General features: G+C 45.1%; 1 protein-coding gene across 2 annotated transcripts in view; it reads left to right on the top strand.

The window, feature by feature from the left end:
- Positions 1-17,931, top strand: part of CCDC63 (coiled-coil domain containing 63) — a 680,572-nt gene that overhangs the window by 276,945 nt on the left and 385,696 nt on the right. For both annotated transcript variants that reach the window (XM_069619536.1, XM_069619535.1), the window contains one exon: positions 11,543-11,732. In XM_069619536.1, coding sequence (XP_069475637.1) covers positions 11,543-11,732 — 190 coding nt within the window. The remainder of the gene's footprint in view (positions 1-11,542; positions 11,733-17,931) is intronic.

Raw genomic sequence — 17,931 nt, 5'->3', positions numbered from 1 at the left:
CGATTTCTGGGTACAGGTAGCAAGCTCCACGAGTGATATATTAGAGAACAATCTAAGTGATCCCTGCTGTAAGGTCACTGGGATGACTTAGGTTGGAATTTGGTGCTTTTCTGCCAAGTCCTGGTTTCCAAAAGTCCCTATGCCCCACCAACCCCCTTATGGAGTCCAGAATGGCATGCCAGCCTAGACCACCCAGGGGGAAAAGGGTAGTGGATAAAATAACAAACTCAGGCAGCTGAATCTTCTTCTGCTGGATTTCTTCTTCAGACCAAAACCTGTAAAAACATGCACACCTTCCTTTAAATTCTGTACACTTGTCAAAACTCAGCTTTACATATCCCAAAACGAACTCCTCCCATTACCTGAGAGTCTCCACTGTAGTGCCTAGAGACTGTTTGAACTGGAGTGTGAGCCCCAAACATAAACGTGCATGCTCCTGTTCTTGTCTTTCATTAAAACTGGATTAAAGTTTGCTTTTCTATATTATTTCTTATTTCCTAAATAATTAATTTTGTAAATATAATAAAATATTCCACTGGTCTTGACTCTCTTCGTCCCCACTCCACCCTAGGCTTGTCACTTCTAAACCAGGTTCTTCGTCTGGGACAGTTCTTTTTTTTTCACTCCTGCGCTCTCCCAATCTAAAATCCACCTGCATCACCAAGTCAAAGCTTCACATGACTGGGTCTGTCCACTATAGTGGACATCCTTTAACCCTCTGTAAATTTCTCTTCCGGCTGTCAGGTCCCAGTTAGTTGTCTGTCAGAGGTTGCTTGGCCCTACAGACCCCCAAGAAATCTCTAGTTTGAAGCTATTTCCAGCTACACTCTTCACACCTCTTAAGGGAAAGGGAAGGGGATAAACTAATAAACAGCCAGCTCCTTTTTCACTCGCCTTCAAATTTGTATGAAGGTGTTGGAATCTGCAAGACAAAACATAAACAATTATTCTGAGTGTATCTTATTCAACTGTTAACAATTGTTCCCGTTTCCTCGTTCCCCATGTAACTCTTATACATGGTAGCCTTTACAAGATGCTGAAAGTCTCAAACATTAAATGCAGGGATTTCCCGAATCCTTCACCTCAAGTTTCTTCCATTCTAGATGAGATTTACTCCTTATGAATGAGAATGGGCCTCATCCCGACTGGGCTACCGCTCAACAGTATTTGCGTTACTGCACACCTGTCCGGCGCTATTAGCACCGGATCAAGGGTTGGGCGGTAATGGGTGTTCCCCATTCCCCATTGGTTCACTGGACCCAATGCAGATTTTTTGGCGCAATTACCGCCGACGGTATTACTGTGTGGTAATTGCACCAAAAGTCTGTATTTATCTGGCACATTTACCCCCAGATTAAAGCTGGGGGTAAATGCTGCCAACTCATGCTTGGGCGGACCTTTAACCTTTAGACGCATCAGTAATAGTGTTACTGCCGTATTAAAGGGCTACCGCCCAACTCGTGATGATTCCCAATGTCTTTACACTGTTTGTCCAACAACTGTGCTTGAATTGTCTGTAACTGTCTAAACTTCTCTGTATAAATTCCTAATGACTAAACTTGTTATATTTATTATTCTTTCTTAACGCTATGTATTTATATCTATATTTACTATTGCCTCTAATGACATCTCTCAATTTGAATTACTTGTGAACATAAGGTTGCAAATTCTCCTATAGTATGTCTTCCATTTGCTTTTAGTATTTTCTCTAGTGTGTTTCTGCATGCACTTTTTTGATTGTGCAAGTTTGTGCTGCGTTGCTGACCTCCTGTGAATACAACATTTCTCGCACAACACCTCCTTTGGATGATGCGAGAAATGACACAACGTGAGCTTGTTGTTGTGTCCTTTCCTTGATTGTGACGCTCGCGCACTTGTATGAGTCTTTTTCTTAAATGCTCAAGCTCGTCGTCTGTGCACTGTCCCTCAGTCTTGCACGTTGAAGAATCCTGTTCTGGTTTGCACGCCCTCGAACGCACTCAATAACTCCTCATATAAAGATTATCACACACTTAAAAAACAACTCACGTGCTGATTTATCTATTTTCAGTCAAAAACACTGCAAACTGAAGGTCACGTTGCTAAACTCTCCTGGTTGCAAATGTTATTCCTATACTTAATGTAACACCAGAACTATAAACAACTACTGCTTTTAGAATATATAATGAATTGCACTGATCCCACCAGTAATTTGCTTCATGTCCCACTCTGATTTCTTGAAAAAGGATCTTCTTGCTGTACCAAAGAGCTACTCTAGAACTAACCTGTACCTTAAACTAATGTAACTGTGACCTGCCTGATCTGACTTCTAGGATGAAAGGCAGTTTAGGACCCCTTCCAATATTACAAGCTACCTCACAGAAGAACCTCCACCAATCAGCTCCCCTGAGTGTCTTCTCCATCTTGTTTTGGGGCTCTTCTGTATTCCTAATTTGGAAATGTGGTTAAGGATTAATAAAGGTAATCAGATCAACACACACACCCTAAACCACTTGTTCCCATGCCTCCTCAAAGCCTTCTGTACACCCTGCTTGAAAAGCATGCTCCCACCTTGTGCATAACAGAGAACCCTGCCCTATACCTGACACTGGCCATTCACATTCTAGTAAAAGAGCCTGGAAATGTGTGATATATGATACCAAATCCTGATTTCCCTGTTTCAAATATAGCAATTCTTCATCAACACTCTGGAATAGTTGCTGCCTATCAAACATCTTACTAAACTCCATCTTGAATTTTTCCAAGTCCCTCAAAACAATGCCTCCCTTTCACTAAGGGAATAGACCAGGCTGTAGCATCATCCGCCAAACAAGACAAAATAAATGCCACCTTGATGGCCTCCATAGGGAAAGCTTCAGGATGACAAATAAAATGCAATTCACACTGTATTACAAAAGTCTTGAACTTCTTAGAGTCCCCCTAAAGCGTGTATGACAAATGAAATGCAATTCACACTGTGTTACTTCTTAGGGTCCCCTTGAAGCTTTCTGGAGGGGCTAGCAGAGTGGCTTCGAAAGATGATGCAGAATTCTTGATTCATCCTTGTTTCCTTCTCCCCTCCCAGTCACAGGGGAATGTTCTAGAGGCTCAAGTGAGTCTTCTACAACTGGACGGAACTTTACCTACCAATGACCTATCCACCTTCAGACTTAATTCCACCACTCTTCTTCCCAAGTCCCGAGCCTCTCTTCTAGAGGCTTGCAACTCCTCTCTCATCTCCCCCAACACGATTCCCAACAAACTAAGGGACATCTCTTCAGGGTCCATAGCAACTCGGTGAGAGTTTTCTAATGTGGGAATTTCATACTGCCAGGTCCCACTTTCCAAAACTCACAGGAGTCGCTATGCCCCAGATACCCCCTTATGGAGTCCTGTATGGCACTCTCTTTTTACAGTGCCAGACTAGACCCCCAAGGGGGCAAAGGGCAGTGGATCAAATAACAAACTCAGGCAGCTGAATCCTATCCTGCTGGATTTCCTCTTCAGACCAAAACCTGTAAAAACATGCACACCTTCCTGTAAATTCTGTACACTTGTCAAAACTCAGCTTTCCATATCCCAAAGCTAACTCCTCTCCTTACCTGAGAGTCTCCACTCTAGTGCCTGGAGACTGTTTCAACTGGAGTGTGTGCCCCAAAAATAAACGTGTATGCTGTTGTTCCTGTCTTTCAATAAAACTGGATTCAAGTTTGCTTTTGCATCTTATTTCTTATTTCCTAAATATTTATGAATTTTGTAATTTACTACTAACCTTATCTCTAATTATGAATTTTCTTTTTCTTCCTTTTATTGTGACCTTTTTAAACTAGAGTCCTTAAGTAAATTAACAAGAAACTGCTTTCCTTAATGAATCCTGATAATGACTAACTTGCAGCGGAGATCACCCGCAAGGTAGCGTCCTTCGTTCTTGACCCGCACCACTGTGCGCAACCAGTTTGTAGCAACAGTAAGGCCCCAGAATTACTATGGCAACACTCCTTTTTTCGAGACTGAGAATGACACGCTTGTGGATTCCTTACTCTAACGTGACCACGCTGCCTTCTGCGCTCGCACTCCAACGATAACCATTCACTGCGGTCCTTTACAGAGCCTGCAGCTCAACGCACTCCCGAAAACACCCTCAGCAAATATCCCTATGCTAATTGTATCTAGATGTTCTTCTATTAGAGATAACTTACTAACAGAAGTCTATACAGAATGCTTGCATATAAAGATTTATGAGACGGAAGTTATTATAAAGGAGGAAAAACATGTTTTTAAATAAATTCAACTATTTATAATATTTCGGAAGTTCCCAACAGATGATCCTCCTCAAAATACAGTCATTGTCTGATGACCTAGTCCCTGACTTCTTCGTCTGAATTCTTTCTAGTACTCTCCTGCCTTTCGTAACAGGAGCCCTGTGGATAAGGTCCTTCCGGTTTCAAGGCTGCTGATGAAAAGCAGTTTAGAATGTACTGAACATCCCAAACTGCATGAAAAGAGTCCTCAACCAATCATTCTTCTCCAACTTTACTGCCATCTTGGAATGGGATACTAGCAGTAACCTAACATAAAATCTAGTTAATAAAAAAGTCTAAAGCATACCCATTCATCCAACATAACCACAACATTCCTTAACACTCAATACCTAGACCTGACACCTACTGTCACAGACCGAATAGTTCAGACACTTTGGCCCCACTTGCTCATACCCTTACATGACCGACTACTCCTCTCCGTAGCTCTCACTGCCGTTCTCCCTCTTATCCTCCTCCTCTCCTCCCAACTACTCCATGTATGGTCTCTCCTCGCTCTCACTGACACTTGCTCCTCTCTCTCTGTTTCTTGACTGTCTACCTTCACCTTTTGATCTTACTCTCTGCTACTCTCTCTCCCTCTTTCTACTACTTCTACTACTCCCACCTCCCCACATCACTAGTACTCTCTCCACACTAAAACTACTCTTCTCTCCACATTGCACCAACTCCTCTCCCTCACTACACCTACTGTCCTCTCCACACTACACCTACTCCCCTCTCCACACTACAAATATTCTCCTCTCCACACAACTACTAGTCACTCCACATACACCTTGTCCCACAGTCAACCTCCTTTCGCTCTCCCCAGTCACCCTTCTTTCCCTCTCTTCCGCTACTAATGTTAATCACTCCCCTTTTAGGCACACTCATCTGCCAGTACCATTCTCTCCCACCAACCAATACCTTACCATGTACATTCCTTCAGTAAGACTGCTCCATGCTTCTCTGCTCCATCCTTCCTCTGCCTGCTCTCTTGGTGCTCATGCGCCTCCCTTGCCCTCACCCATATAATCCTCACCATCCTGCTTCCTGTCCACCCTTTCAGCCTCCCCCTTCCAACTCCATTGGCTACCTTCCCTCACTGGTTCCCTGTGCCAACCACTGACTGCCCTTTTCTTTGGGGAGGCGTTAGAAACATCAAAGCATTCAAAAGGGCTTAGGTTCTACTGGTTTTTAGGTTGGTGGAGGAGTACAGGTGAACTTCATAAATCTGGCAAGCATCACAAAAAGAGTACCTAAACGAGAAAGAAAATGAAAACCAGAAACCTCTTCCTCAAGACACTATTATCTGATAAGGGAAAGAGACAAAATATAGAACTGTTTAGAAGAAAAAGAGACTGAGCTCAGTGAGCAAGATTAAAAGAAAGACATTATAAACCAGCAATATCCACAGCCAATGTGGCCAATCTGGTTTACTAGAAGTATTTAATAACCAGCAGGAAGATCCTGGTCGAGAATGGGCCCTGAATGAGGTCTAAACCAGGTTTCTATATGGAGCACAATGTTTGGTGTGGTTGATGAAAGTAAACCCATGACATTTAAATGGTTCTTCACTAAAGAGCAGGTGTTGGCCAAGAAACTGGTAACAAGATCAGGTTTATCCAGCAGAAATGAAACGGTCTGAAGGAGGACTGAAGTTATTCCAGTCATTACCTAAAATACCTACTTCCCGACGTGGGTGATGGCCTCAGCAGAGATGAGAGCATTAAATAAGCACGTTGCATAATATACTCACACAGTAATTTGCCGTTGGACGTGGGGAGAACAGAAGAGGAGTTAGTGAGGTGCGCCCCCATACCTCATATTATTATATTATTATAATTGTTCTTATATAAAATGCATAATACCATCGAGTTGTTTCTAAGCACGAGATCAGGATTCGAACCTGTGTTGCAATGCGTTGTCTTGCTTCCCAGACAAACGCATTGCCCCTGATCTATCCTTCCTCCCCGTATACGCTCTGACAAATTTACCTCTGGCGTGGCTTGGGCTCACCACCAGCATGTCCACTGAACTCGTCCACTGGGTGGTCACTGCTGAGCATGACAAATGAAGGCTGGGAAAAGGAACCAGTGTTCCAGAGGTACAATCAGGACAGAGATGCTGTCAAGTTATTGTTGGCCATTTTAGTATGATCACTGAAGTGAACTAAATGTAGATACAAAGGGCAACACATGCAGGCACATGTGTTCCCTCCACAGAGGTCTACAAATAAAGAAAATAAATAAGTAACAGGGGATCCAGCTATCTCCAGGAACCAAGAGCATATGAAAAGAAAAGTGTTTAAATTAAAATGTAATTATGAGTAAAGAAGTCGAAACATGCCATAGCTACGTGCTTCCCAGCCAGTGATTCACCTCAATATGTGAAAGGTTATTTTTTACCCCGGACAATGAAGGCGGGGGAAGGAGCAGCTGGTCCAGCCGTCAAATCAGGACAGAGAAGTGGTCAGACTTCTCGCCGCTATCTTAGAATGGTAACTAAATGTAGAAAGAAATAGCAACGAGGCCAGGCACAATAGGGACCGCCACAAAGAAACAGAATAATTATGTGGAAAGGGAATCAGTCAACACTGGGCCCCTGCGGTTAGTACAATGGACCAAGTATATACTAAAATGGAACAGTCAGATAAAATGGCAGACCATGTTGTAGCTAAATGTTACCCAGCCAGGGAGTCACCCCTTCATAATAAGCACAGTCACTGATGAACCCAACATATGGAGGCTGAGGGAAGTGAGTCTGGAGCTAAAGCGTATAGGTTGCTTAGGTATACAGTGTGATTCAAACTCAGACTTGGGGCCACTTTTGGTGCCTCTCTGCTGGTGTCCCATTCCTTATAAAAGATTTCATATTGTTGTGATGCAGACAGGGTTATATTACTTTGTGTTAAAGAAAAACATGCCTACAGACATATTCACAATACCATATTTTGTGTATGTGCCTGGTACTCACAGTGCATGGTCTGGGGTTGTGCACTTGAGTACGGCTCAGGCGTACAACACACAGTCTTAAGCTGCAGGACGCGTTTAATAAAGGTTCTTGGTGTCTATATGACTTGCATGGTGCATTTTCGACTCTGGACTGTGATCAGTATATGTGTATGCTACACACAGTTGTACCATACATGGCTCCAACTTGGCTAGGAACCATGTTTATATATGTGCATGGCACACAGTGCACACTGCGGAAGACCATGTAGTGAGAGTTTGGTGTACACACTGATTTACAAAACATGGGCAGCACCAAGAAACCACTGGTAGTGTACGAGAATTTATATATTTCTATAGAAATGGACCTAGCAATAGCCTAACGCCTTGAGTTGTGGACAATTCAATATATGTGCAGGAACATAAAGGGTGCAACGCGAATCTTGAAGACTAGGCCCTCATCCTTTGGTTACATACCATGTTTAGAGCCCATGCAGCTTTCAGCCAGTGCACAGCTGGCTGAAAGCTGCATTGGCTGTGCGTATCATTCATGTGAACCAAACATGGTCAAGCCTTTGTCTGTCAACTATGTTCGGTATATGTGCTTTGTAGCATGCACGCATGTGCTATGGGCTGTGTTTAGTGTGCACTAACATACAGAATGCTCTAACTAGAGTGCCACTCTCCAAAACAAAATTGCTGACAAAAGACTGAGCCTACCCAACATAGGTACTTCCAATGGAACTCAAGGGCATTCTACTAAACCTTATCAATGCTTCAAATGCTCCAAAGTCTCCATCCTCCAGGTACAAAACATTATTGCATCTCTCAAACCCTCAAGGTGCCAAGGAGACAGCTGCCCTGCACAGATTATCAAAGATGCTGCCAGAGACTTGGCGCCCTTTATCGCAAAATTAACCAATGCCTCCTTTGCATCTGGCACCGTCCCTAGCAACCTAAAGGAGTCATGGGTCCTACTTCTACTAAAAAATCAATCCTTGGACCCCACTATCCCCTCTAATTATAGGTCAATCACTACGGTCCGGTTTTTACTGAAGATACCTGATAGGGTTGCCTACCTTCAGATCCAGGAATACCTTGAGACCAATCATCTCTTGGGGATTCACCAATCTGGCATTAGACATCAACATGGTACCGAAACGGCGCTGATTGATCTTAAAGACTCAGATTGATGAACTCAAAGACAAGGGAAAAACTGCACTCCTGTTACTTCTGGATCTGTCGGCCGCTTTCGACTTGGTGGACCACAAAGTGCTATGCAATCACTTTGCCTCAGCGGCCCACTTCTCCCAGGACACAATAGCATGGATCCAATCATTTCTTAACAATAGGACCATGATCGTCTTCTCCCCCTTCGCGGCAGCTGATCCTATCCCAATAACATGTGGAGCTCCCCAAGGCTCTTGCGTGTCACCTACAATGTACAACATTTTCACAAAGCCTCTATTTGACAATCTTTATCATCTGGGTGGCACCTACACAAATTATGCAGATGACACCCAGATCCTCTTACCTCTTTCCGGAAACTATGACTCCTATGTAGCGTTAGTGAATAAAATCTACTTAATCATTCAGGCATGGATGGCCACCCACAGCCTCTGCCTGAATGACGATAAAACGGAGATCTTGAGTCTAGGCTCCCCAGCCAAGTTGAGCAAACTCAGTAACGAATATTCCTCCTTTAACATTGAGGGGAACAATATTAAAGTAGCTAAAGAGATAAAAACCTTAGGCTATCGCTTAGATTCAGCACTTAACCTACTTAAACAAGTCAATTCCACGGCATCGGCAACAGCATATACTTGTAAGCTGATACGAGCATGCAAACCCTATCTCTCTAAAGAAAGTTGTCTTATCCTAGCCAGAGCCCTCATCCTATCAAAATTGGATTATTGTAATGCTCTTTACTTAGGTGCAAGTAAGCACGTTGTCAATAAACTCCAAATTCTGCAAAACAATGCACTGAGGACCGCCCTGAGCACATTGAGGAGAGAACATATCTCTGAGTCGAGGAGGCAGAACAAATGGCTCTCCATCAAGGACAAAATTCATCTTCAAACAATGGCCCTAACCCACAAATGTCTTAATCAAGCTGCCCCACCATACCTGGCAGAGAAAATCGTCTTAAAATCCTCTTCTCGCCTCAGTAGGTCGGCAAACACTTCCTGCCTGCTAGTCCCCAGATACAAACTCAAAAAAGCAGGGGCGGGGCAGTTTCCCGGTTACGGCTGCCCAGATGTGCAACACAATCCCACCCTCTCTAAGAATTAACCAGTCCTTCCCTAACTTCAGAAGAAACATTATAACTGGCTGTCTGAGAAGGACCAATGATGAGTCTAGAATAGCCTATCTTCCACTGTCTACTGTTTTACTATGCCTTTGTGTGTGCTGTTTAGGTATTGTCTACTCTCCTTGTGTTGTACATGTTGTATGCATTGCCTGTAACTTTGTAATTTTTCTAAGCTGTAACCTTGTTCTAATGTGCCCAGATACCTCCGGGTTCGGTGCGCTTTATAAATCAATAAAACAAACAAACAAGCATGTGCCGCAATGTGCCTAACACTCAGTTATGTCTAACACAAATCTCAGCTGTAGGCCATATTTAGTGCGTGTGTAGAGTAGCACACACACATAAACGAACACCAGCACACATGCACACCCCCTCACAGACACAGATATTGTAATAATGACCCACAGTGTGTGCATATGATTGGTACACACAGAACATAACTTTGAGTGTGGAACTCTGCATATCACAGCTTGTCTTTCTGGAATTCGGTTACAGAAAATATATTTAAGAAATAATGTTACATTCAAAGGGCCAGTAGCATGTAGTGAGTCCAAGTTAATCCGGGAGGGCTAAAGGTGAAGTCCCACTAGTTATGGCCTGAAGACAGGGCATTATTGCTATTAGAACACTCCACCCTATGAGGAAAGCCAAAGGCGAAAAATAAGAACATTGGGCCAGAAGAATTGTACCATTATATTGTCTTCTGCTACTCCATTGCCTGCAGTGGAACTGCCTACATTCCAAAATTCTAATTAGCACCCTGGCTGGGGGTGCCAGCCAATCAGATGGCTAGGAGCGCAGGCTTGAACCGCTGGTGAAAGCCTGCATTCCATGCCGCCTGATGACTGGCTACCACCGCCACCATCTTCCCCCCACCCTCTAACCCCCTTTTTTTTTGTTCATCCCCCTACTTACCTTATTTCGGCAGCGGCTGCATCCACTCCTTCCTCTTTCCTCTCGCAGGCCACCATGGAAAGTGTAGAGGGGCTCTGTATGGAGCCCTCTCTTCCCTTTTCATGGCAGCCATCTATGTAAAGGATTTTCCTTCGTCCAATGGGACGTGCGTGGTGTCCCGTTGAATGAAGGAAAATTATTTTTTTTAGCAGCCCAGGTTACCGCTTTGGTAACTCGGGTGCTGATGGCCTTAAGCCCCCGTTCCAAGTGCTGGAATGGGGTAAAAGCCCAGAGCCCTCGTTAATAGCCCTCACTACGCTCGGCCCATTAACTTGGGCTGCCGGGCCGTTACCCCCGTTATAACCCTTGGAACGGGGCCTTGACAGCACATTAAGCAATAATCAACCTGCCCGAGGGTTTGAACGGACAGTAACGGCCTAGGGCCCAAGTTATAGCCCCAGTGTAGTGAGGGCCTTCAACCCAGTCCACAGCACAGTTTTTGCTAGTAGCATTCAGGTTTACATCCTGGGTTGCAGAGAGCAATTTATTTGTTTGGAAGAACGGGTTTTGTGCGTGCTTGCTGTGACCTGTTGTTTCAAAAAATACTCACCCAACATGGCCACCATGGAAATGGAAGGCGGGATCTGTGCAGAGCCCTGCTTCCCTTTCCGTGACTGCCTAGACCCTTGAGAGGAGCCATGTTGCATTGCTGCAACTGACAGGTAAATGGGGAGGGGCTGATTGGAGTGGGAAGCAGGTGGGTTAACCTACAGGGGAGCGAGGGAAGGTGGCACGTGGGTGCGAGCAGCAGGGATCTTGCTCAGAATGCAGGCTTTTATCTTGAGATTCATCCCAGGTTCTGAGCACCCTGATAGGCTGCCACACACGGCCTGGGTGCTAATTAGTATTTCCCCATACATTTTGTTCAAAGAATCACCAAGTTACGAGTGTTCTTTTCTGGTGTCCTCTCAACCTCTCATGTTTCCGTTCTGTGGTAACCACCATCTTCTATAAGAAGATAGACTGGTTGTTCGTGGTGTCCCAAGCTAGATGAAATCATGTCAGGTGTTGGCTTAGCAGCTAACACTGCTTTGCTCCTTATTTTGCAGGAAAGAGTTCACTGAACTGAATCAGGAGCACGGGGATTTGACGTTTGCTATTAACCTGACCGCGTCGCCCAGGAACACGGCCAAGGATGCCCAAAATGTGGTGGAGCTGAAGGAGCTGCTGGAGAGCAAGGATAGATATGACGCGCTGATCCGAGAGCAGAGAGCCTTGATTGCCCTTCTTGATGCCCAGGTACTACGGCGTGCCCCGCGATACCAGGGCAAGTAGCTGACCGATGTGTTTGTCTCATGTATGCTGTTGTTATCATCTTCATTAAAGATGTATTCCTTACAAAAAGTGACAAGCCAGAGCACATACATACAACAAATAAAAAAGCAAGTAAAAATCAATAATTATAATATTGCATCTTAAACTTTGAAGGCCTTCCCCAGACCTTGAGCTGCACTTCTTTGTTAGATCCAAACAGGATGAGCGTAACCTGAGAACCGCAAAATATTGCTATAGCTCATTTAACCACCATTTGCACTAATTAAAAGAGGGAAGATCCACTTTCTTCTGAGGTCATTAGAAACTTTCTTCCACACCCACCACTCCCCTGTCACTGTCTCTAGTTGGAGAACCCGCACCTACAACTTGATGTTTGACCCTGCCTGCTCTCTAGGACATTGTTCTTTGGGAGAGTGTTGTGGTTTGATGTTTATTTCAAACAGGGCTTTGTGTTGAGACAACACTGCTGTCACACCCTACCTGAGACACGTCATAAGATCGCTAGGGGCAAAAGCACACAGGCGTGGGCGCTAGTCGGTTGAATTTTTCTCTGTGCACGAAATAGAGCAAAGTTGATGTTGTAGGATTTTCAACACTAAGTTAACAGGGTTTGGCGAAAAAAGTTGCCACCACGTTGTCCGCAATCCACCACAATGGCCCTGCAGCCCGCCTTGCATACAGCTTGCATCAGCGTGGTGTAACTTTACAGCGAAATGTGCACTGCACGTGGGCTAAAATTGACCTGTTGCAAAAATGCATTCTTTTTTAAATGCACAGTGGGAAATGTTACTGCACCAACTGAGTCCCAGTCCCTGAAGTGTGAGCAGTGGTGGAAAACCGATTTGAACACTGTTCGAAGTAAAACCGGTTACCTCGATTACTTATTTGGGAAAAAATATGTTTTTAATGCCCATCTAAAGGATAGATGATTGGTTGCTCAAAGAACGAAAAGCATATTCCAGATATTAGCCGCTTGAACACAGAAAGTTCTCACTCTTCATCCAACATATCATAATTTAGGAATAACCTTTAGGCATAGGATTCTGATTTTTAGCTTCTGGGGGAATATATGATTAAGCCTTTCCCCAAAATAATGAAGAAATGTCCCTGTTGTTGTAGCTCTCAATATACTATATTAATTTGATTATCTAAATCACCGGCAGCCAAGAAGAACTTCATAATGCTGGGAAAGGACGTTCCACATATCCTAGTAACAGGAGAGAGTGCTTTGCCGCGTTTTGCATTCTCTGCAACTTCCCTATTGTGCTTTTGGACAGGCCTAGGTCTTTTACATTGCAGTGATGCTAAATGCTTATTTGGATTTTTGAAGGAGAATCAGGATTCTATTAATGGCACGAGACGAGTCTTATGCAAACATGTATTTTCAGTTATTATTCCAGCAGTAAGTAGTGCAACCAAAAACAAAAAAGAAACTTGTCACCATTCCTTACCAGCTGGAAGCCCCATAAATCTGTGTCCATGTCATGTGACCACTATTAGTCCACCAATCCATAAGAATCTGGACCCATAAGACATGCTTTTTCCTACAACTCCTCCTCTTCTAAGGGATTGTGTTCTCACACGGATTCCTCATCTTTGATATACCGATATCCTGCTTGCAGCTTTGGGAAATATTTTGACAGCAGCATCGAGTCGATGTCTCTCAGTGGCTTCCATCCCCACCCTCTGACATGACGTTGGTATAAATAGCATGCACTGCGCCCATTGCCTCAGTTACATTTTTCCGCATGCACAGCACGCTTCATAACCGTTCCACTCGCTTCAGCGACTCTTTCTGTTGCGTAGTTCTAAATTATTTGAGTTCGTCCACTCCGAAGCTGGCTTTCAAGAGGCGTGTAGAGTGTGGGCCTCATTGCGAGTCTGGCGGTAGCCGTGCCTGTAAAAACGGCAGGCTGCCGCCGGACTCGTGCTTTTTTCAGGCACCTGGCTCCACGGAAACACAGGCAGATTACGACCCTGGTGTTCCTGGAAGTCAGGCGCCGAAAAAATGTAAATCCCCATTCCCACTTGAGTCCCATAGGACTCAATGGGAATGGGGATGAGGGAAGCACCAACACCGTTAATAACAGTGCTGGTGCTTCCTGGAAAGCCTGAGGTCAGGCCAGCAGACTCTGAGTGTGCCGGTCCGGTAACAATGGTGCCATTGTTATCGGACAGGCCCACTCATAATGAAGCCCTGTACTCCAAGTTGTCAATCACAGATCCACCCAGAATATGCCTCTGGTGCCTCGGTCAACAACTGCGGCCCTTGTCAGTACATTACTCACTAGGCATTGAAGGAGAGGAAGTCAAAACTCCCCTTAGGTCGGTCAGTGTCAAAATCCCCATCTTCTACTTCTTCAAAATGGAAATCTTCCAAAGACAGAAGTTTGAGAGCATTTCAAACATTCAAAGTGGTCAAGGTCAAAGAGCAATTCTCGCCACTCTTCATCTTCTTCTTCAAGAAGAGACTTCAAGAAGAGACACCATTTTCCTCGTTATCGGATTCCTCACCTGATGGAAAAAAGTCTCCCTCAAAAGCAGATTGAGAAGAGTTCTGTCCCAAAATGATGGACTTCTTTTTAAGGTGGCCCCTACCGGTCTCTCGAAGGAGACAAAACATGCTACCGACCCCAATGTGCCTCCTAAATCTGGCTGGGATGACTCGACTCGTCTAGCCAAGAGCTCAGGTCGAAGGTCTGAGATGCCTACTTGAGTAGTGTTGACAGTGTCGACCATACGAGAAGCATCGAAGCCAAAGACTTCCACTTCTTCGTTATCGAAGGACTCAATGTCAAAGTCTTTGACATTGAAGCCGTCGACATCCTCCTCCAACTCATCTTTGGGTTTAAAACCCTTGTCAAAATACTTTTTTAAGTCTATTGGGTTCATTTTTGAAGAGGAAGAAGAAGAAGACGTTTTATCATTTGGGTTTGAACATTTTGGTGTGCCCAATGTCCCAGAGAAGCTTATTTCAGAGGAATCATAAATTGAGTACTTGGCTATGTGCCTAAATGAAGCCAGTGGATTGGAAACTTCTCCAGAAGTGACTTTGCAGATGCAGATTTGGCTGCCCATCCCAGTGTGGCGCACAGGTCAGTGATGAATAAGCTCACTGAATATTTGGGCTTAGGCCGTCCTGCAAAGGATATTGTATGGGATGATCTCACTGATATCCTGAACAAGGGACCCCCCAAAGATCCTGTTCTGCCCTTTCACCCTGCACTGAAGAACAATATTTTGGACAGTTGACAGAAGCCAGATACCACTCATGCTGTCAACAAGGAGCTGGTAGGGAAATACAAGCCTTCGGCTATTGATCTCAATTCCTTTCCAGGCACCCTACCCTTGAAAGCTTGGTAGTACAAGCGGCTACTTCTGCATCTAAAGCAGTTGCAAACCATCCCACCTTATAGGGATGATAAAAAATATTATGTGCTAGGGAAAAGGGTGTTCTCTGCTGGGAGCATGGCGCTTAAGGCCATTAACACGTCCTGCGCTTAAGCCAAATACACCTACACTCTGTGGGATGTGGTCCCCCAAGTGGCAGAGAATATTCCTGAGGGGGAAATGAGAGATGGTTTTCTTTAAATAATTCAGGATCGTAAAGAAGCTGCATGCCTCTTGGAGTCAGGAGGATAGCTCAGGGGCAATGCACTCGCCTTGGAGGCAAGACGACGCGGAACAACACAGGTTTGATCCTCGTGTCAGCGCTTGGAAATCTTTGGGTATTCACCGTGTTATGAATAACCAATTACAATGTTACAATGCCAACCTCTCCAATCAGGACTGGATGCGTCTGGATGTGTCAGCCACTTGGAGTCGGGAGGATAGATCAGGGGCAACGCACTTGCCTTCGAAGCAAGACAATGTGGAACAACACAGGTTCGATCCCTGGGTCCGTGCTCAGAATTCTTTGGGTATTAAGCGTGTTATGAATAACCAATTACAATGTTACAATGCCAATCTCTCCAATCAGGACTGGATGTGTCTGACTGTGTCGGTCGCTCTATGGCTTCAAGTGAAGTCGCAAGAAAGTGTGCATGGCTGCACAAATTGGGATTTGTTCCTAATGTCCAATTGAGACTTTTGGACATGCCCTTCGATGGGGGCAAAGGCTGACGAAAGTCTAGAGAAGCTGCACGCTTCTCAGGTGACTGCAAAATCTTTAGATGCAGCCATCCGTCAGCCCCAGCATCATCACCATCTTCCGAGATTTGGAGAGGATGTTCCTTTCATTTCTATTCTTTATATGGACACAAACGTAGAGGACAGGCTGCCCAAAGAGACCAAAGGACATTTCTAAGTGGCACAAGAGGCAGTGGAGGAAGAACAGCCTAGACAGTTACTTCCTCATGACCCTCTACCACACCCAGAACTCCAAAACCACTTTCACTGCTTAACTCACAAGTCTCTGGTGGGATGCAGGCTAACCCAGCATCTCAAAGAGTGGAAAAACATTACTTCAGATGCTTGAGCGCTGCAGACAGTCGCTCAAGGGTACTATCTCGCAATTTTGATAAGGTCCCCAGATTGTCCCCTGAGCGAGCAATTCCTTTGGGAAACAGACCCGTTTTTTGTGCAGGAGATTCTCTCCCTGCTGGAGGAAGTTGCCATGGAAAGGGTACCTGTAGCGGAGCAATACCAAGGTTGGTACTCAACATATTTTCTAGTTTCCAAGACGGATGTAGGACTGCAACCCATCTTGGACCTGAGACGTTTGAACAAGTTCTTAAAGGAAGGACAGATTCAACATGGTCACTTTTCCGCAGATCCTCCAAGCCCTTAACTCAAGGATTTGATGGTGTCACTCTCTTCAGGATGCTTACTTTCATGTGCCTATACATCCCAAGTACAGGAAGTACCTCAGGTTCACCATTGGCAGTTCTCACTTTCAGTTTCAAGTACTGCCTTTCGGGCTGATCTCCTCCTGAGGGTCTTCACCAAGTTGATGGCGGTGGTGGCAGTGAATCTGAGGAGGGGAGGGATCCCCATCTTTCCCTACCTAGACGATTTGCTGATCAGAGCTCATGCTCCCGAACAGGCTCTGGAACATCTCAACAGTACCTGCCACTTTGTCCACAAACTGGGCTTCTCCCTCAATTTCAAGAAGTCCCAGGTGACACCTTACCAAAATCTGCAATTTATTGAAGCAGTCCTGGATTCTTCCCCGGGAAAGGTAGTGCTTCCCGAATTGAGGGCTCAACATATCTTGCAGATGGTGGAAAGATTTCAAAAAGCCCAACTCCTACTGGTGTTCATTTTTCTGAGGTTTCTGAGCCTCATGGCATCCTTAATTTTTCTGATACCAGAGGATCTCCTACAGTGGACCCTCATATCCTACACAATTCTCAGGCAGGATGACGGACCTTCTTCAGGTCCCGAGCAAGGTCACACAGAATCTCCTGTAGTGGGCCTGCAAACAGAATGTGATGGTAGGGGAACCTTTTTGGCAACCCTGGCCGGAGATGACAGTAGTCACAGATTCTTCCCTCGTGGGGTGAGGGGCCCACATGAACGATCTCACGATCAGATGTCATTGGCTCCCATCAGAATCCAGACTACATCTAGACCTTTTGCAGCTGAGGGCAATCAGACTGGCACTGATGGCCTTTTTGCCATCCATACAGGCGAAGAATGTCCTGATAACGACAGACAACACACTAGCCATGCATAACCTCAACAAAAGAGGAGTGTAGGGTCACTTCCACTGTTCAAGGAGGCAATGCAGCTCTGGTTTTGGGCACTGCAAAATGGAATCTCTCTGTTGGCTGTTCATCTAGCCAGAGAGGAGAACACAGCAGCGGTCACTCTGATCAGACAGGGTACAGTCTCCCACAAGTGGGAGTTGGCTCAGGAAGCCCTTCTAGAGATATTAGTCTTTTGGGGAACCCCTCAAGTGGATCTGTTTGTGTCTAGTATCAACAGGAAATGCAACGTGTTCTTCGCCAGCAGATTTCCTCAGAGAGGAGCTCTAGGGGACACGTTCAATGTGGACTGGGATTTTCCACTCCTGTATGCGTTCCCACTAGTCACCATCATACCTCATGTCACCAGGAGGATCAGGAAGTTAAGGAAGTCCATGATACTGATTGCTCCAGAGTGGGCCAGGCGGGCGTGGTACCCGGAACCTCTGGACCTGTCCATCTGCCCTCCATTTCAT

This window comes from Ambystoma mexicanum, chromosome 10 (genome assembly GCF_040938575.1).
Source record: "Ambystoma mexicanum isolate Mex_15411 chromosome 10, UKY_AmexF1_1, whole genome shotgun sequence".
NCBI classification, from domain to species: Eukaryota; Metazoa; Chordata; class Amphibia; order Caudata; family Ambystomatidae; genus Ambystoma; species Ambystoma mexicanum.
This window is presented reverse-complemented; position numbering and strand designations above follow the sequence as displayed.